General features: G+C 40.5%; 1 protein-coding gene across 2 annotated transcripts in view; it reads right to left on the reverse strand.

Annotated features, from left to right (window-relative positions):
• jarid2b (jumonji, AT rich interactive domain 2b) overlaps window positions 1–17,019 on the reverse strand; it is a 101,686-nt gene extending 84,667 nt beyond the window's left edge. Inside the window, exon 1 of one of the 2 annotated variants that reach the window (XM_042011333.1) lies at window positions 16,475–17,019. In XM_042011333.1, coding sequence (XP_041867267.1) covers window positions 16,475–16,519 — 45 coding nt within the window. In that variant the 5' untranslated portion in view covers window positions 16,520–17,019. The remainder of the gene's footprint in view (window positions 1–16,474) is intronic. The other variant, XM_042011334.1, reaches the window with a different exon arrangement.
• Window positions 17,020–21,771: the final 4,752 nt, after the last annotated feature.

Consider the following 21,771-nt stretch of genomic DNA (forward strand, 5'->3'; position numbering starts at 1 on the left):
TTGTTCCATTACCCCTAGAACTGCGCAAAACCTAAATATCACAATAAAAAACTAGCTATGGAATCACAGACATTTAAAAAAAACTCAAATATCGCTAAATAGTTTTTACGCTATAATGAGGAGGTTTTTCAGACATGTCCATATAAAAGTATATAGCAAAAGTGTAACAGAAACACTTTTTTTGCATTTACACATCCCCGGACGTGACGTGGGGAGTCACATGACCAGTTCATTTCAAATAAAGAGGGCACAGCATTTAAGGACGGAGGAGGAGACAGAAATTTTTTTTTACAAATAATTAAAGTGAAAATAACAGTTATCCTTGATAGCAAACAACGGCAAAATACAGAGTTTTACAAGGAATTAGAAATCTACATCCTTCTCAAAGTGGAGTCTCGCAGGACGACATTTTACGGCGTATGTGCTAACCACAAATTGCAATTGTAATTTGTCAAAGTTTTAGAAATATCACTTTATTTAGCAAAAAACTGTAATGGAAACACGGCCACTGTTCAAGTTTTTGACAACCAACACTAAAATGTTAAGGTAGCCAACAGATGAATCAGAAAAATTATGCGGAAACAATGTCTTAAGATTCTATAGACAGCATCATGCTAAAATTAATATTCTCAAAACCTTTACTTATATATACATTTAGATTTTGTCTTGAATTTCTAAACACATGAAAAAGTGTGTACAACATAACCAAGCTCAGAAGACATGGCTCAGAGGCCATTACACAAAATCTCTGGTTTCATTTCCCATTAGCTATTCAGAACCATGATAACACCCAGTGAAGAGGGGGCGGCGTACCCATGGCAAGTACTTCTTGCCAAGATCTTAATACAAGTCAGTTCTCTCTCTTCAGTGGCCCATGTTTTGCAATATAATCTGTACCACTGTTGTAATAAAATGAATTATCTCATTGAAACTTCTATATTAAAAAGGGAAGAATGTGTATAAAGCTTCAATCTATTTTTAACCTTATAAGTTCTACAGAGATACTATGCTTGAAAAACAGAAGCTACAACATGCAGAAAATATCTATAGCATGTTGCAATGTGCATCAATATAATTACTGGCAACCCTTTCAGACATGCATTCACTTCTTTTCTTTTCAAAAATTTAACTGTAATGAATTTAATTAATGCTACTGTATCACCCAGTAATATTAACCCAATGACCGTGTTGGTCTAACCAAACCCCTGCCAAAACCCTCTGCCACTCTTCCTCCTGCTCCAGTCCCATCAATTCTATTTCATTCCTTCAGCTCAGAAAATCCACCAATGAGAAGGCAGGAAGGGCAGGAATATGATAGTAGATTGGCTAGTAGTGGGGGAAAGAGGTGGGGGCAGCTCAGCCATCCCCTAACAACAGCAGTGAGCTGTGAAATGAGTGAGTACAAGAGACAGGGAGAATTCACTCTTCCAGTTTCTGTTTCTGAAGTATCTCATTTTTTTTTCTACTCTTCCTCCCCATTTCTCACTGACTTCTCAAGCCAGATCCCTTCTGTTTTTCCTCTGCAGTCCTCCTGCACACTTGCTGCGTCTCAAAAGTGCTTTACCCATTCACCCCCCCCCCCTCCTCCGCCTTAGCTGTCAGTCTGCGTACGACTGCTGACTCTGCTCCTCACAGCTACACTGGACAGAGCTCTGCTGGGGCTTCAGCCGTCACCTACACACTCGCAAAAATACACTGTTGTCTGTTGCTGTTGAAGCCGGGGGAGGCCGGGCTGACTCCTGCCGAACGGAAACAAATTACACACCGTGCCACACATGCCCACACACAAGGCATACATGCACATCAGCAACTCAGCTCGGGTTGAGCAGGGTCTCCTCGCTGACCTACTTCTTTTTCTTCACTCGGAGGCAAATGCTAAGTACCACTCTAGCTCAGTGTAAAGAGTGAGCAATGAGGGCTGCTGCTCACATGATATACATGTTCCAGACCAAGAGGTGAACCCAACCTCACAGTCCCTCGTCTTTTTGATGTATGGAGTAAATGGGGGGGGGAATAAAAACAAAAACAAAGGTTCCACTTGTGACAGCTGGAGGTGTTAGCAGAGCTACAAGCTCATGCAGCCATCTTGTCTGTTTGTGTGCATGATAAGTAAAGAATGAGAATATAAATGAAAGGCAGAAAAATGGCTTGAGCGCATGTGTTATTGTAAACACACCTTTTCCAATTTTAAGCTCTTTAGCATGACTGGGCATTTTGCATGATTATGTTTTATTCTGTTCTAATATCAACTACGATAGCTGAAGATGTTTTATAAAACAGCTGTGGACAGAACATCGTATCTCCTTTCACAATGATTAAAAAAATAGAATTCTCTCTTTTTTTGAGAATATTTTTAATTAAAAAATTTTTTCTACAAAAATGGCAGAAAATGCTGAAGAACAATCCTGACTTAACGCAAGAACAGATATATGATCATAGTTCTTTCCTACTGGAATAATCACTATCCCCACTTTGTTTTTTTCCATTTTCATTTAACAAAACTTGGATTAATGGGCAGAGAAATACAACATGTCTTAGTCTTGACATGCCAACTAACTATTACTACACTGCTCTTAACTGCAGTGTCAATGCAAACAGCTAATCGGTCTAAAAGGACAGCTCTTGGATCAGTCTATAAATACAAACTAAGTCCCTGGCCAGCTATAACAAGTTTATACTCACTTTTCTCAAAAAAAAAAACACACAGCCATAATGAAAGTTTTAAAATGACAAGATCATAAAGCTGATACAAAATTTCACTGTGCTGACAATAAAAATTTAATTTAGTCAATCGTTTTAATTGGAAACTTGTTAAAAATGTAGTTTCAGGTAGTTTCCAGATGGAATTTGATATGCAATCCTTTGTAAAACCATAGAGGTGTAACCTTACCATGCAGCTGTGGTGTATTTGGACAAATGGAGTCAAAGCAGGTTGATAGTTACAATTTGTGGCACAACACCTGCAGCTGAAACAGGTGAATACCACAGAGGAAGAAGAGGTGCTTCCCAGTCAACCAAAGTCTTTATCACAGATTTCAAACCACACATACACACACACACAAACACACACCAGAGGAGGCTCAAAGAAGCATGTGTCTATTGTTGAAGGTGTTCTGAGCCCCCCTGCTCTTTGGGCCCTGACAAAAGCTGCACTGATAACACCTACCAGTGAGAAAGATGCCAAAGGAGAGACAGAAGGACACAAAAAGGGTCAATGAGAAATGGAAATAAAATGATGTTGCTGTCTGTGAATTAGTATCAAATTCATATCCTTGTGGTGCAAAGCAATTCTACCATAAGGAGAAGGACGTCTTGGTTGGGAACTTATTTCTTTCCTTTTTCACCACACACAAACAAAAAAGATGCGCTACAGGAGGCATAGGGAAAATTAATAACCTCATACTGGTTATCTGTCAGTCATTCATTCACTTAGCCATTTAGTCATTTCATGATGGGTCAGGTTGGGCAGGATCACAACTCTGCCAGTGAATGACAGCCGCCTTCATACATCAATCCATCTGACAAGCCATTCATACATCACCACCCTCGTTTATGGAAATAATATGCAAACTTGCTGCCACGCACTGGACACATTTGCAAGGGCTGGACTCACTCAATTCCTACACAAGATTATTGCAGTGCAGGAGCACAGAGATGATTTCTATGGTAAGCTTTTCACCAACATAAAGAACAGAATGATAGACTGCAGCAGACACATCCACATATTTCTCAGTCAAGATGTAGGAGGATGGAAGACAGTTAAATTTGGCTGCTTATTAATATTATTTTCAAAAACAAAAAGAGTAAAACCACTACACAGCACAGTTTTGGGAGAGAGAAAAAAAAAAGCTTGCATGCATATGCTTAAACTAGGAATTCTGTGCCTCATGTCAACAGCTCAGTCCAGATCTGTAACAAAAAATATCTAATCCCTGTCATGTTACAGGGCCTATGTGCACCTCTGGGCCCCATGAATAAATCTGGGTTTCCACTCTTTAGATGCAGCTTGTGACATGAGGAAAGGGAGAAGTCAGTGGGATTTAGTGTGTGCTACAGACGCAACAACAAGACAAGTCAACAAAAGAGTTGCATGGCTTGTAAGGAAAGGGGATTTGCAGGTAAATTAAGTTGGTACACGTATACAAAGTTTACAAAAGGAATAACTGAGCAGGAGTTTGCACAAAGCCAATAGAAGAAAATGGCAGGGAGGAGTAGTAAAGACAATCTGTCACAAGGTTAAATAAGCTTAGCTGAATCCTCTAGACAGCCATTTAGGGTCAAAGAGTTTGACCAAAGTTAAACAGAATCTTATGTTTTCCAGAAATGGACGCAATTCAGTTTTGAGCTTAAAGAGCCCCTCTTCTCTTGTCATATTCAACCACCAAGTAGCTCCAGTTACAACCACACTTATCAGAATGAAGACTACAGCGTGTAAGCAGATTTCGGCACAGAGTTTAAAAATTCAATACAGGCCAAGTCAGTCAATATTACAAACCATCACATTTCAATCATGCTAATCATATCCACAAGCATGACCCCGGGGGTATATTAAACGTGTATACAACATGTGTCATCTCTTAGACGTTTGCAAGCGAGATATCCATCTACTCTGTTAAATGCAGTGTTAAGGCGAGCCAGCAGCAGTCACAGTAGCTACAACAAATTCGCTCCCCATAAAAATGAGCAGTGGATAGATTTCAGCACGCAGCTTGCCAGAACCATGGGAGGGAGACTAAATGATTATGTTACAACAACACCATTCCAGCTTCGAGAAAACAACAATCAGGGTCTAGGTAGGATATTGCGGCCAACTAAAATTAAAGGGGAGTGGGAGTGAGACAGACAGAGGGAGGGAGAGTGGGAGGCTGATTTCATGGAGATCATCAGGGGCTGCAAAGCATGTTTGGCTGTTTGTCTCCAACTGTGCTGCTGAGTGAGGCAACTAGCGAGCACCCTGACCCAAAATACATACATCGCCTTTGAGTTGACAGATGGAGGATGCAAGACAAAGATAAACTCTATTTCCAAACAGCTGGGACAAGCTGATCGTGTTCAGAACATGACCTGTCAATCAGTATTTGGGTCTTTTCAACACACCAAGATTTTCAAATGACAAGACTCCCCTTTAACAGTCTGCACTGCACCATTCAGTCTGTTGAGATGCCTAGAAGAGGTTAACTGGAAGCAGGTTGAGCCTAATGCAGATTGAGAGATAAGATATCCAGTTAGGGTGATGGGTAATAAAAGTCATTGCAGCACTCCCCTGACATTTAACAGTGAGCCGCTCAGACACAGAGGGTTTATGCCCCGTCTGGGAACCTGACTTGCAGATAGACAATTGTCTAACTATTCAGTAAGTTTTCAGTTACACATTTTCTGCATTTGTTTTGAGCCTGTTTGATAAAAATTAAACAACTTACACAAAACTGTCTCTTGATGCTGGAGTTACGACAGCTTAATCCAGCCCATACAAACGTTGTTCATGTCATGTTGACATAACTATTCACTTTACACTTTCATATAGTATTATAGTATAGAGTATTATGTAATAGATGGCGTAAAAGTCAAAATATAAGCAGCGCTAGCTCAAACCTAAACAAACGAGAGAAAAAAGGAGATGTACTCAGTATAAAATGCAACACTCACCTAGATCTTGTAGTATTGCATCCAACTCACTCCTATTTTCTTTGTGTTCATAGTGTCCAAACCTCTGTGTGTGTGTGTGTGTGCATGCATGTGTGTTGCTGTATGGCTGTAGATTACATTGTAGCTGGTGAATGTTTTGAAACAAACCGTGGGCTTTAGTAAGGGAGTTCCTCTGCTTTAGGACTTGCAGTGCAGCCTCATGACAGCCATTGGCACAAAAAAAAAAGAAAGAAAAGAAAAGGGGCAATTAAGATTGATTTTCACCTCGCAGTTTGGGACAAAACCGTCAACCCCCTCACCTCCTTGTTCTCTGCTTACCACACTATCACACACAAAGGCAAATTCTTGTAAGCCTTAAGGAGCCAGTAGAAGCAGGGGGAGTGTACCAACACAGAACCAAGTAAAACAGAGAAAAGACAAAGATGTGTGCAGATGTTTGTAAAAAAAAAAAAAAAGTGGAGGCCCAGGCTGTGCATAAGAGGCAGAGGGGAAACCAGAAGAGGGTGAGGAAGAGGTGAATAATGGCATTGGTACAATGGGGACAAAGAATGAAGGTGATACATGAGGAGCAATTAGATGGCGTCAGTGGAGCCAGCAACCTACAGAAGAGCAAAGCGCCCACAGTATAAGCAGCTTCTATCACTGGTAGTTAACCTCAAAAGAAACCCAAATGGTGAGGCATAGAAATTAATTTACGCAGTAGGAAGACATAGCTCAAAAAGGATCAAGTTAAACCAGCACAAACACAAAGCCATAATGTTAAAGCCAGCAGTTATACCCCTAAATGTGACTGTACACCCAACACTACGGGCGCTTTCACACCAACCTTTGTTATTCGAATACAAGCCCATTTGCTCAAAAAGTCCACTTTGTTTGGGGAATTGTGAATGCGCAAACGATCTCTGATTTAGATCAAAAAAGCGGACTCAGTCCACCTACAAACACAGGTCTCAGTCCGTCTCAAGTGGACCAAATATAAGAAGCAGACTAATAATTAATAATAATTATTAAAAGCAAAGCACATTGTGGGTTCAGCGCACAGTAATGTGGGTAAACACACCCAAAACATAACTGCCCATGTGACATGATAGGCGGCTCTGGATGGGAGAAATGGCTCACAGCTGGACATGGAAGAACTCTGTAAAAGCTCTACTACAAATATGATCAACCCCAGACCTCTAGGATCTAATGCAGTTCCATTTAGTTATGCACTAGAAACCACACACTCTGCATTGACCAATAGACGAACCGGTTTTCCTTCTTGTAGTTTGTCTAATCTTCTTCAGTAATATTCAATGCATCACCGCCACTGGCAGGGAGTGGAACCCATCTTTTAAAAGGTCAGATTTGCAAACTCAATCCAGAAGTTTGGAAATCGAGGTACAACTAGAAGATGACCTGTTGTGGTGTTTTATAATGTTTTGGACATTGCTGCACTAAATGCATCCTCTTCTACCGGAGCTGCACAGTGCTGAATGACCCGGTGTGCGTTCATTTGCAAGCAGCTGCACAAGGCGAGTAGCTGAGCAGTGAGCACAGTCCAGACTAGTCACCTCCGGTTCAGCATGCCAACGATGCTGAGCCAGGAAAAGAGCGCAAAATCATCATTTACAGTGTGTGTGCTGAATACAGGATCACTGCACATGCGTTTCCTTATTCATTTTAATAATTTTGTCAACCCTTTCATAGCTATATGTAACAGGTTTTACTCATAAATCCAATGTTCATATAAATATTTGCAATGTAAAATATTTAGGTTACCTGTTTACATAGGTCTGTCAGCAAACAACTGTTATTCTCCATCGTATACTTTTAGTTCACAGCATCAACTGTTTAAAGTCAAAACCCCTGCTAATTAGGTATTATTTATTTATTTCTCATTCATAATTTGTTAAACATAACACTTTCCCCACATCTGTTGTTGCCTCATGTTTTTCCGAAGTGCCATACAATAAACAAACATCAGCTGACATCAACTGCTCTGCTTCCTTACTCCAGCATGATATTATGTTTTTCTAATTGTTTCCAATAAAATAATTGCTTAAAATAAATAAATACATTTTAAAATTCAGATTTTTTTTTTGTTTGATAGACATTGTTTGATATTAGCTGACCGGTGGTGTAAACTGGTATGTATTTGACGTTTTCTATTTGAAATAGGAGCCCGAAGTAATGCTACATGATAAAAATGCTTTAAAAAAAAAAAGCGGGGGGCGGGGTGGGTATATCTATATATACACACACACACACACCACCTTTATCAATTTAATCAATTTTTATGCTGCGGTTCTAAGGGGTATTGGAATGTTGGTGGTTCTAGTGTTAATACATTAGACACACTAGGCTTATTTCAGTTAAATATATCAATATTACACAGTGACAGCAAGTACTGCTTTTCTGGCCGTTGAACATAAAGAAATTAAAAAAAACAACCGTCATATGTGGTTTAGGGTTATGAGTAACATGAAATTCCACTCTTAATTTCAGCCGCTGAATGTTGGGGTTGCTTGTTCATAATGAAAATTATTGTCAACAATGATAAAATAGATGATCTACTGTCAGGAAACAGGCCATCATCACGAATTGTGAAAGTTAATCAGTTTCTTCTAACTAGTTGCGTTTTTCAGAATTCAACGCTACATTTGGTTGACACAAGGAAAACAGATGACTAATCAGGGAACAGTATTAGAAAAAAAGTTGATTTTCTATTAACTGAAAGGACTTTATATATAGCTCTATCTGTGTTCGTGTTTTTTTCCCCCTTTTCTTTTATTCTTTGGAGGCATCTTCATGAATCAAAACAATTAAAATTCAAAAATAAAAAAAAAAAAAAAATAAAAAAGGAGCTCACACTCTTCCCATACAAACTTCTGTGGTTAAAAATGTCCCTTCTTGACTACATTTTCTCAGTTTCACGGTTACACAGGATTTCTTTGACTCACATGATTGCAATGGAGATCTAGTAACTTCCCCAGAATGCAGTGAGGAGCCAGATGCTCCAATAACAATCTAGTCTCGCCATTCATCTGGTTCCACACCCTCGTGTGCAAGCTGCGCAACGAAAAGGAAGAGATGTTTGACTTGCTCAGAAACCTTGTCAGCACATTTCAACAGAAACTTGTATGATGGGTGGGTGGGGGGAGATTTAAGACCCTTAATTAAGCAAAAACATCTCACACACACACACAAACACAAAGACATACAGAAGCGTGTTAAGCTGCTGTATATACACTGTCATCACCATGGTCATATTTCTGCACTTTTTTTAGTTAATCCAAACCCTGGTTTAAAATTCCTTATTTCCACCTGGGAAAGTGAGCATGTGTCCATAACAGTCGGGTTTGGTTATTTTTTTCTGCATTAAAATGAAAACAATTCAATCCAAAATGAGCAAAAGCTTGCACCGGGATCTCAGGTGTGCACGTGATTTAATTTTACTGCCACTGCTATGGATAGTCCACTTGAGATGGGGCTTAATTCGATTATTGCTTTCCTGGATTTTTTCTCCTCAGCGATCACAGGTTGTGCATTCCAGGCCTGGCCCTCCCCCCCAGGCCTTGTGATGTTTGATCCAGGGCCAGGGGGAGGCCGGCCAGACATTCAGCCCAGGCTCTGGCGCCCTTCCTTCAGTGTAGCATGCACTATAGCTCCCTGCTGTGAGGCCTGGAGGAAATCACGCAGCCAAGAGTATTGTGAAAGCCCTCATCTATTGAGTAGGGGTTAAAGTAGAGGGAACAATACCTTTGACTCCTGCTCTGCTTCTCTCTATGGAAAAGCTTACGAAGCACCTATTGCTTTAGAAAAAAAAAATCAATAGATAAAAAAAAAAAAAAGGAAAAATCTATGTTGCTCGACTATCAATTCATACCTTTTTCATAAAACTATTTATAGGAATAAAACAACACGAAGGACACCCTCAAAATGCCGTAAGAAACCTTTAAACAGAATATCACAGAAAAGATTAACTAACTGTTTGATCTTTAGCAACCAGCTTATACCATAAAAATGGGTATTAAATCCAGAAGATTATTCAAATCACAATCTCAGAGGGGTCAAATCAACCCATTTCTTTTTGAAGACAAAAATCAAAAGAATGGAAGATTTTGAATGAATGAGATTTCTGGAAAAATAGAGAAACTGAGGCTTTCGAATGGATGGAAAAAAAAATCGAATAAGCAGTTTATTCTTCCTCTTACAAAGACATCACTGTTCACTACTCTTAAGTTTAGAAGTGTAACTTGCAAGTGAGAGCCAAACACAGTTAACACTTTCTCTTGTAACAACTCATTATACTTTAAAATCAGTCAGGACTACAGCATAAAAACATCTCAATGCCACATAACAGCTTTTTTGTTTCCTTAAAAATCATTCTGCAAGGTCTGAAAATGGGACATGAGGCAGCAGCAGTGGTCACCCACTTCATCCTGCCTCACTGGTTCATTCCTCCCCTCTGGTTAGTGGGTGCTGGGAGGAGTCTGCCATCCTGAATTAAGGTCTCCCTAGTGAGGGGCCAAATGCTTAGTGAACAGAGTTGCATTTGAGTGCTTTCCAACAGGGGGAGGGCCACCATCTTATTACTAGCTGTGCATGTTCCAGAGCCACAAATGGGTACCCTAAAATGGGATAATGACTGTTAAATAATTTTTTAAAAAGTTATCATGGGAAAATAACCTTAAGAGAGCAATTTATCAAGACTAGAGCAACACAGTGCCAAAAAGGGCCTGAACAGAGTGGCCAGTTTGTTGGCAGAAAGGAACAAACTGCTCCATCGTAAAATGAATGATTTATAGATCATTGCACTTCGTAGAAAGCTTATGAGATCGAAGCACATAAGAACTGTTATGAATGTACACTGAATAGTAAAAAAGAATGGGATTACTAAACTGAAATGTCACTGTTCTGTATAATCAGCAATCTTCACGGAAAATATGATATGTCAGCAGGTATCAACAGACACATTTTGGGATTTCCTAATCTTAGCACCACAGACTAGAAGTTTGATTACGTGGCATGTATTATGCTGTCTGGCATGTGTTTGACAATAAAATTGTGATGTTCTAGGCAGAAAGGCAAGAGAGTAACAAAGGATCAATACTGACTGAGCCTGTGCTCTGTTGCTTCATCCCCCGAGGCTTAATTCACTGGATGTTTAAAGACGACTGAGTCACAATAGGGGATCAGATGGGATTGACCACAGGATGAAAATGTGAGGAGTGTTTATTAAACTGATGTAGCTGAGATGAAGAGTGGAGAGAAGGTGAGCAGAGATGGGTCAAGGGGTTGTCTGAGATGAACATAATGGTTATTAAAAGCTCATGTCAGTCTAAGCTAGAATAGCTTGTCGATTAAAAAAATAAAAACACCCAGAAAACAACTTAATACCTCCTCTTTAAGCTTTACAGCGCTTAAATCAAAGCCTGTGGCTCAGCAGAATGTTGAACTACAAGCAAAAGCACCTGAAGATTTGGTGCGTTTATTTTAATATACAAAAATAAGTATAATAAGGTAAACTACAACATCTATTTTCATTCTACTATTGCAGAATGTCCTCTATGTGACTCTTTAAAGCCTGCAAGGCCAAAGCAAAGACAAAGCTAAAGTGTTGAATCAGCTTCATAGGGATCCTGAACAGATAAGCTGGAGCAACCACTCACTCATTCATTCACTCACACACACACACACACACACACACAAGCGCATGAGTGAGCATGTGTGTTCACAGACAGACACACAAACAGCCTCTCAGGGCCTGACCAGCTGTCTCACTCCCCCAAACCTATGGGAGCAGGACTATATAAATCACTCCAATGAAGCAGGGCACAGAGGGGACATTAGAGGTGTATGTGACACACACAAACATACACACACAGTCCAGGCATATCTTGTGTTAATTATTGGAGTATACACTCTCTCTCTCACACACACACACACACACAAATACACACACTTGTAAGGACATAGAAACACATACCATAAAACAAAGACAGTCACACCCAGTTTTATGTCATCAGTTTTGAAAATGGCCAACACAGCCGATTCTGCATGAAGTATAAGCCTTGAAGCCAGTTCCTCCCACCTACTGAATGCAGGTGTGCACCTGAAGCCCTTTGCCTGCATGCGTAAGAGTCTGTGCTGTTGCCAGAGATTGTGTTCAGTGCCAACAGCTGATAAGCAAAAAGGTCGTATTGCATAACAGGGGTTTGTACTGCTTGTGACATAATGTTGTAGAAAACCGATGCAGAAAAGAAGAAGGCAGAGAGAGTAAAGGGAGTCTATTTATGTCAGAGTAGCAGGCTGAGCCGTCGATGCGTTTGACCGTTGAACATCCCTCGCTGGTCCAAATTGAAGTCGGCAGCTCACAGAGCGCCTGTAATGATGCAGTTAAGTCTCTCTTGGCAAAGTAGACTTTAAGGCGGGATTGGGGGGAGGCGGCCTTTCTCCTCGTTTCGGCACAAAATTAATAAATGCAAAAATAGAGCTGAATTAAAATAGATTTGCCAACTTCTCTCCCAGAAATTTTTTCTGGCAGTGCAGCTGAGTCAGCAGGTCCTGAGAGAGGGAAGATGAGGCCGATGGGATGCAAGGCAGGGCCTGCAGCGTGGGAAGACTTCTTCCTCTCCGCTTCAACAGGGACACATGACCTTAAACCGGGAGATGTTTAAACTTTAGTGCTTTAAAAGTATGCCACCAACACACTGGGAGTGATAAGACAGACAACCAATAGTCTGAGTTTGTGGATTTTCTTAATTTCTCTGCACGATGCATGTGACAAAAACTTGGTTTGTTTAGTATATTTTATATTGTTAAACTGCTGCTTGCAGTTGCTTTTATGCCAAAGCAAATATGGTTTACACTACACATGTTTTCATAGAAAAACTGTCTAAACAAAAGTACATGGTAAGCATATATGGCTAGCAATTCTCTCAGCGCCACGTGAAACGCAGCCATAGCAAGTGTAGTAAAATAAACAGGCAGTAAAAGTTGCTTTTGCTACAGTACACTTAGCGTTGCCCTGGTAGCCATAGTGACAAAAGGGCTGCAAAGTGAACCCTGCCATGTTGCGCACGTGAGGAGAGGAAAGCTTATGAAAGAAGAATTTGCATTGAAACATAAGGTTAAATGAAGCGCATTGAGGCTCGAGCATGGTGAAAAAAAACACAACCCTGTGACCCTCTCTTCATGGTCCTACATGAGGCCTACATTTCATTTGGACAGCCCAAGAACGAGAGAGCGAGACAGACAGAAAGACACAGGGAGAGGGAGATAAAGAGAGGAAAAGGAGGAGAGGAGGGGGAGAGTCTGTGCCTTTGCACTCCCCATTCTGCCCCTGCTCTCTATTTTTGTTTCCTCTTTTTGTGCACACTCAACGCACACACTCACAGTGCAATGGATTTTCAACTTGGCCCTCATCAGTTGTGTGCCTGATGAAACAAACACTGACAGCCTCTTTACATTTGTAAAGCCCCTGCAGCAGCTGTGCTTGTCCCACACACACGCGCGCACACACACACACGCACACAAACCATGCATGGGCTCACACACAAATGCATACAACCTTTGAATCTGAGGCCTAGCCCCAGCTGGGGCCTACAGGAAGAGCCGACTCTGCACAAAATGGCCCTGGCTGCACTGAGTTGCACTCTGCTGCGCTCTTATGCTAGTCTCTCTCACGTGCATTCACACACACTTTTACACATACATACACACAAACAGTGTGTGTCATGTTTCGTTAGACAGAACACCACTGCCACAATTTAGTGCTTGATACCTCTATCATTACACACTCTTTAACCCTCAACCACTGGCTTTGGAGGGCAAAAATAATGCGGGGGGGGGGGGGGGGGGGCTACAAACCACACACTTTCCTCTTACTGCCTGCTCTCTAGCTCTTGTGATATTAAATCAGACATCAGCTACCACACACACACACCTTTGGAGAAAATGACTGGCAAGGCAGTGTTGCTTTTCTCTTTTTTCCCCACCCAGTTCATATTGATGTTTGTGATCCTGGTGGAAAATGGTTATTGCCCTGCCTTGTTTGTTTTTATTAGAGACTCACCCTTCTATTTCAAATTATTTTATGACTGATGACTTTTAATATCATTTGAGGATAGCGGAGTGTTTGTTGGGGGCAGAAGGTGGGGGTAGAGAGGTAACAACTCACATTTATGTTTCAGGGGAAATGGTTAAGCCAAGCATGTATAATTGTCTTACGCTAATTAGGGGAGGTAAAGGAAGGGTGGGGAGGGGTGGGGAGTGTGTGTGTGTGGGGTGGGTTTTTTTTTGGGGGGGGGGGGGTTCAGGGCCATGAGTCCTGACTCAAAGCCTGGAAGGGGATCTCAAGGATCTGGAGTCCTCCAAGTAGTAAAAGTGTACATTTAGAGTGTATTTATGGTCTGGGCCAAAAACACGACAGATGTGACACACATGCACTGGACTGAAACATGCTTCCTGCAGCCGGGCACACAACAACGCCATTTCCTCCATTCTTTGAGTCTCTGTCTCATGTTCTAATTATATGGGTACGTTGTGAATAGACTAAATTAAGCTCAACTGGTTTTTAGAAGGGATGATAATGCTGCTCATCATGTTTTGGCTCAGTTCTAAACCAGGACTTTGGTTTAAGTGAGTCACAATCTCTGTGGTAGACAATGCAATTTCCTCAATGCAAAGAGGAGACCTAAAAACTTATATTTGTAATACTCCAACCCCCATGCAACAATGAAAAAGCACAATTAATTAAAGCTAATGTGACTGAAACTACTTGGTTTTAGTCAAAGATCACGTCTTAGTCCAATATATTGATATGTGGCTATGATTAAAAAGAAGACCGAGCTGCTACTTTCACAGCTATCTGAAACATCTGTCTCCTTTGAGATGACTCACATCTGTGCAGCTTTCCAATAAATAAAGGCAGATACATCAGCACATTGTGTTACTGACACTGATGCGTGGAAAAGTAACTAAAACATCTGTTGGCCAGAGGAGACCATGCAGATGTGTTAAAGTGAGCTCTTTTGGAGGAGACTACTAAGCCTTGTAAACCTTTTACATTTTTGGAGAGAATCGGAAAGGCATCCTGTTAAATTCGAAAAAATCAGAAACAGGACAAACATATTTTTATTAACGCTTATTGTTAACGAATTCCCACAAACCTGTTGCTCATTTTCATATTTTCTTTTCACAGAAAAATACTAATGAAGAGTTTTGGTGTACCCAGTAGCCAAACTCCGTGGAGGAAGAAACACTTTTTTTAAGAACCGCTCCACATGGTGTTTTGATGGGGGGCAGGAATGGGACTCTCTTAGATCTGACTTCGCCTTCGGAGTATTAGCTCAAATTGGGGATGCCTCGTGCAACCAAAACGTAACAAAAGTATACATTCTGCGCGTGATGATAATTCATAGCAACAATGTGTAGCCTAAATCAAAGAAGCGCAACAAACTTTAAACCTCCAGCCGTGGGAAGGCCCGGCCGGTGTTTTTAGTCGAGAAAAACGGAACGCTGCCAACTCACGCGACGTGTTTGGCCATTCACGCTTTGCGAGTTTAACAGTCTTTGTCTCGGTCGTGAAGGGGGACAATTATTTATTTAACCTATACCGAGACGACAGTTAAAGCCTGCGCTGACCTGTTTCGTTTCACAGCCCCTTCCCCATAAATTCACCAACGTTACTTGCAGAAAGAAAATGGTCGCTTCATGCATAAGCCTCCGCAATGCGACTGAACACAGCCTCCTTAAAAGATTGGGTTGTGTAGGAACACCATGCCCCAACACGTAGACAGAGTCGTGTGTCGTTTAAAGTGAATTTAGTAGCTGAGGACGATGCCCAAACGCTGCTGAGCAAAATCCCCCCTAGTGTTACAAAAAAAGAAAAAGAAAAAAAATGGAGTTGTCCCTCACGAGCTGCAGCAATATCTGCTCTTTCGCAGAGGTCACGCGGAGACCTGCAAAATTATTACAACCCCGGCGGACTTTACGTGTTTAGTGGGCTTAATAGCAAAGACGAGTATGTATCAGCAAACCCAGAAGTGTTCCCGCACCGTTTAAAGTGGTGGAAATTCAATGAATATGCGGAATCGCATGACCCCCTTTTCCTCCTGCTCTACCTCACTCTTTATGGAGAAAATTAAAGAGCCACAACAGTCCGCGGAACATGTCGCGTTGTCAGCCCTACAGCTAAATAACGCAACACCCACATTCATATACCAACTTAAACATGAACTCATATGCTTTTCAGTGTGAGGATGGTTTTAATTGCTCGATCTATTCTCCAACAGCTCCGTTTAAAGCGGAGATTAAATGCTCAGCATGGGACGAAATGGAAGCCGAAAAAGCCGAGCTATGGCCGACAGGCTCGTCTTCACGGCTGTGAATAGCAAGAAACGGGAGCGAACAAAAAGCCTTTTCTGAGAGATGCATGTCAAATCTTCCCATTTATGACCTTTTGTAGCCAAACACCGCAACCAAAACACACTGTGCATCCACCAAACACGCGTTACAACGAGTTAAAATGAGGGAAGCAATCCCCTCTAAAGCACCCGATGTTCAAATAGCCTAAAACATGTCTGATGTCGAAGAAACGTTGCAACACAGACACCGAATAAACATAGCTGTCCCTTTAAATGGGAAACAAAATAATTGTTAACACGCTCAGGCAACTTAAAGCAATTTCATTTTAAAGGATAATCGACCGAAATGTTGACCAAGCTGCGTGATGGTAACCTTCACAGTCCGCGACCAAAGTTTATGCATTTTCATCGAGGCGAGTAAAGCAAACTTGAATAAAGCATTTGTGAGCATTTCAGACAAATGCGGGTTTACTTACGTATTTCTTTTGAATGATATTCCTCTTAGGTCTTTCCTTGCTCATTGTGCAATCCCCAAAAAATGTTTGGCTATAAAGAGAATGGCCACATGAATTTCTTTCTTTGACTCTAGCCTCTCCCGGAGCTCCACCAAATGACGATTTAAATCCCCGGCTCTGTAGGAAAGGCTTGCTGGCTTTGCAGAATCCTCCTTCGGTGTTTCCCTTAAAGTAGTCGGATATAAATCCCACGATTCAAGGCTCGACGACGAACAGAGACGGACTGGACCCAAACTCACTTGGGGATAACATAGTCAAAACAAATGCACAACAATAAGTTCCATTCGCCCGAACAGCTCGGCTTCTCGTCTCTGCGCACTCACTCCCGGCTCTTTCCAAATACATGAATACAGCTGAGGTTAAGTTACCGAGTCACATCTTGTTTAAGGTGAAGATACGATACGAAATAATAAATAAAGATTCTTTAAAAAATTAAACGCGAGGTGTTACGTCTTTCTTAGCTGGAGCCTGCAGTCGAGGAGAGAGCTCTCCAGCGGTACTGCTGTGCTGAGTGAGAGCAGCTCCTTTCTTCGCCAGCCTCAGCCTCCCGGCCTATCATGTCCTTCACCATTCAGCGGCAACTTCAAAATCCCACTGAGACAACCCTCTTAACAACAAGGCATCACCAGGTAGCTTTATCACTTTTTTTTATTGCCTTACGGTGTGTTTTTAAATTGCGAACGGTAATGTGAAACTTGGTTATACGGGGCGTTTTGATCATTTAACTTTTCCTTTAAGTTTTCAAGTTGCTGTGCCATTTCAAAGAGACACGAGTTGCAGCTTAGTGTGATATTTAAATTCCTGTTGTCTTGTTGATAACCGGACTATATTATTTTATATCATTCATTTTAATTACAATCCATATGCTGAATGACTCCAATGTAATTTTCTCAAAATAAAAAAAGAAACTTGTTAGACAGAGCTAAAGGATAGAAACAAAAGGGGAAAAAAGTGGGGGTTCCTAAATTTTAATGCAAATGCTACCCCAACCCCCTACACTTTAGGACACCCCCACAGGCTCAAACCTTGTGGTTAAACATTGACTCCCCCACAAGCTCAAACCATGTGGTCAAACATTAAAGGACATGCTTGTATTTTTATTAAATGTTATCCTTTAGGGGCTTTTACACACACACACACACACACACATATATATATATATATGTGTGTATGTATATATATATATATATGGCTGCACAGTGGCCAGCACCGCAGCCTCACAGCAAGAAGGTAGCTGGTTCGAAATATATAAACTGTTCCTTCACCCGCCCTCCCATCTCCCCTAGGTAGGCTGGGTGGCTGTTGTGGCTGTTCATCTCTAAAGCTCGGGTCCTCTAAGATGTTCCTACGACTGCACTTTTCTGGATTTTAGCCCTCTCATTCTCTACCATGTTGGGGGGTGTTTCCCATTGTGAGTCATTGTGGGGTCTCCAGTAGATATTCTGCACAGATGTTTCTGTACACTATGCTGGTTACTTATTCTTTGCCTGCCAGTATCTAGATAGATAGATAGATAGATAGATAGATAGATAGATAGATAGATAGATAGATAGATAGATAGATAGATAGATAGATAGATAGATAAAACAGGTAGTTTAGGTCTGGAAATCCACTATCCACATACCTCAACAACCTTTTGATGGACCACGACCTTTGCGACACACATTCATGCTCCTCTTTGAAATGTCCGCTCTAGTCGTCCACCCTCATGACAGACACAAAAACATGGACACTCATAAAGCAGGAATGGCTGAACACATTGCTGGAGTTATCGAGTAGAGTTGTGTTATATGCTGCAAGTCATGTGGCACACAGTTTGAAATAACTTCAGTAATTCAGTTCCTCTTATCACCTTACATCCTCTTGTTGGGAAGAACTGCAATGCAAGGAAAAGTTGCAAGTGAGGGAAGCCATGAGATGAAAGCATGATGAAAAACCTGTTTTCCATCAACGGTTGTACAGGATTGCCAACTTCACCCCTTAGTCCATTGAGCATAATGCCTCATTGCCACGTGTGTATTGAGTTCGTAGTTTTATCTAATAAATATACTATGCCTCTTACTGTAAATAAATGCTTAGACTTTATTATTATTATTATTATTTCACTTCAGCAACAGAAAGGCTGTTGCTGTTAAATCCTTGTGTCAGAAGGACACTAATGATACAGAGACAGAGGTAAGTTAAAAAAAGTTGTTCTGCCTAGTATTATCTTTTCTTAAATGTGTTATTAAAGCACACTATGCATGCATCTGTTGCACAGCTTCCTCTTATTTCAGTACCAGTGCAAGCTAAATAGCTACAACTGTGAAGTTTTCATTTCAATGTGGTCAAAACATGATAGGTTTGATTGTAAAGCTAGTCCTGTTCGCTAATTCATTTATCAAACTTCCTGGTTAACAGTTTGGTCTATTCATAGCAAAAGTCAAAATACTATAAAGTAGTTGAGGTTAATTCCAAAGGGGGGAAAATGGAAGGATGAATTTGTACATTTACAGGGATTCCTGTAGGAATTAGTCAGCTTTATTGTCAATTCTGCAGCATGTACAGGACAAACAGAATTGAATTTTTGGTTCTCTCCAACCTTGGTGCTTGAAATACAAGAATTTAAGCCAATTAATGGACTTCTGACTGAATCACATACAAACACTCACATAGAAACAAGAGGTAAACCTGATTCTCTTAGCTGGTTTCTAGCTTCTCCAACATCTGCACTGCCATTTTACTCTTCACAGAATCAATCTAGTTTTTCTTCATGTCAATATTAATCTGCAGTATAGATAAGCAAAACCAAAGTTTAGCATTGTACGTGGTTAAAGCAGAACAGTTAGACAAATAGGCAGCTTGATGGTATAGTTGGCTCATCCAGGTTTATTGCATTGTAAGGCCTATATAACCTTACTCCTTAAATACCACTCAGTGTTGTCATGGAGACCCGAGTTAAAATTTTCCCAAAAAGAACAGATAATTGATGAAAAACAGTTTAACTTAACAATCATTTTCAGTTTAAGGTGTTGAGAAAATATAGTCATGCTTCCATGCAAATCTCTGAATTAGGTTTACTCTGATTTCAGTAAGAGCTGATGTTTAATGTATGTTAGTGTTGTACAACATACTAAACCAGAGTCTACCATGTTTCCTAATTTTACCACCTATCCCACTAAAGAAACATAGCTAAAAGCCACAAAATCGGGGATCTCTACTCCAGTCCTTGAGGGCCACCGACCGAACTTTTAGACCTGCTTCAACACACAGAATTCATTGTGTACAACTTGATAACAAGCTGTTGGATTCTACAGTCATTTAACAGACGCTTTTATCCAATTCAGATCCATTCAGGCCACCTGATTCAAATGAAATGGCCCATGAGGACCGAAGTTTGAGATCCCTGTGTAAAACCTATTTGATTCTTAAAAATAACCTACAATAAACAAAACCTTTAACATTTTATTACATTTTATGTGTCATGACAAAAGAAAAAGCCTAACCTGCACACCACCAGAGTACAATATATCTACACAACAGTACTGTTGATGTTATTTGTTTTTTAATAATCCTGTCTTTGCATAGAGACACATCTGTAATTTTTAAAATTATTTTATTAAAAAAAACAAAAAATAGATGCTCTAATATTTTAAGGACTTATTCTTTTGTGCATTCAGCATTTGTGAAAGGTTTTCCATGCCTTACTGTCTCCTGAACTGCCACAAAACTTGCAGCAGTAGCTCAGTTCGGAGGCTTGATCAAACTCTTTAACGTATGTCTGCACTACCCAGAATTCCACAGAAGTTCTGAAAATGACCTCCCCCCACCATAAATCCATCCAGCAGGTATACTAGCATTGTTGGAAATGAATTAGTACATATAAAATTACTCTCACTGACAGGGTCGAAGAGCAAAATGCAGTTTAAGATCCATGTGTTGCAAACTCCTGTACTGAACTGTCTCAAGCAATCCTGGAGAACTGGGAATCGGTGAAAGACCAGTTGATCAATGAGAAATCAAAGCAACAGTAACAAATCAATTCAAACTTTAAATCTATAACCATAGGCATTCTGAGTTTTTGACTCATTTACTTGTCCTTGCTCTTTGAGAGGAAACCAGTGTAAATGCATAAGTGAGAAAAAGACGATTCAGCATCTCTGTGAATCCCAAACAAATGGGGTTAGAATCAATCACGGCCATCCGTGTAATCATGCTGATTTCATTTTTATTCATCTTACGAAGTGGGGCTATTGATTTCTCTTCTGTGTTTGATGTAGATTTAGCATAACGCACCAAATGATCAAAGCGCTGAACTTACCCATGAATGCATGAACAAAGACGTCAGATCAATAGTTCACGGGTCAATAATTCTAAACATAGCTTGCAGATGACATGATATTTATGTAGTATGCCAATAATACAAAACTAAAATACTAAAATAATTTTGAATGATTAGTAGGACTGAAGAAATTCTACAAAATCTTAAATGTAAAGATTGGAAGTTTGTTTTAGAGAATAAATCTACTGTATGATTGCATACCAGAATATATTCTAAATTCTTTTGTCCTCACTCAGTGATGTCTTGTCCTTTGACAGTCTGGGAGTCAAGTGTGCTATTTTAAGATGAGGCTGTGGAACACACTGCCTTTAGCCTCCATCACCCTTCACTCTCAGGGGGGTTCACCAGGCCTTCTGCCCTGCTGGTGCTGACATTTAGGCCCACATGAATCAATGAGACAAGCCGTGGAGGGATGCTTGAGTTTGCAGCAGCCCCCCTCACGGCTCACATTTAGCCTATGCTATGCAGAGGCTGTAGGGCTGCAAGGTATTTGGGAACATTTCTAGCCTATTTCCCTCTCTTCTCCAGATCTGTATAAGGTTGCATCATCTTCAAATCTTACTTAAAGTATCCTAAAACTGTTCATTATTTCCTAACTCAAAAAGTCTCTGAAGTAGGGTGAGCTGTGCCTAAAACTGCAGCTGTGCTGTGCTTTTGAAATGTATGTTATATAATGCTAATAATGGAAGTGCATGAAAGCCTCAGAGTAGTTTTAAACTTGTTGATCAAATGCAAGAAATAGTTTAGCTGACCGATCAGTTTTTTTTTTTAATTCATAATTTATGCACATAAAAACACAAGAGACAAAGTGTATTTGCGGTAGTGTTTGTTTGTCTGTGTCCTTAAATGCACAACATTTTTCAAAAGTGCTGTTTGGACCACATACATGGCAGAATCATTTATGCCAATTGAGGAGTGTGTGTGTGCTTGCTTGTGT

This window comes from Melanotaenia boesemani, chromosome 17, assembly GCF_017639745.1.
Source record: "Melanotaenia boesemani isolate fMelBoe1 chromosome 17, fMelBoe1.pri, whole genome shotgun sequence".
NCBI classification, from domain to species: Eukaryota; Metazoa; Chordata; class Actinopteri; order Atheriniformes; family Melanotaeniidae; genus Melanotaenia; species Melanotaenia boesemani.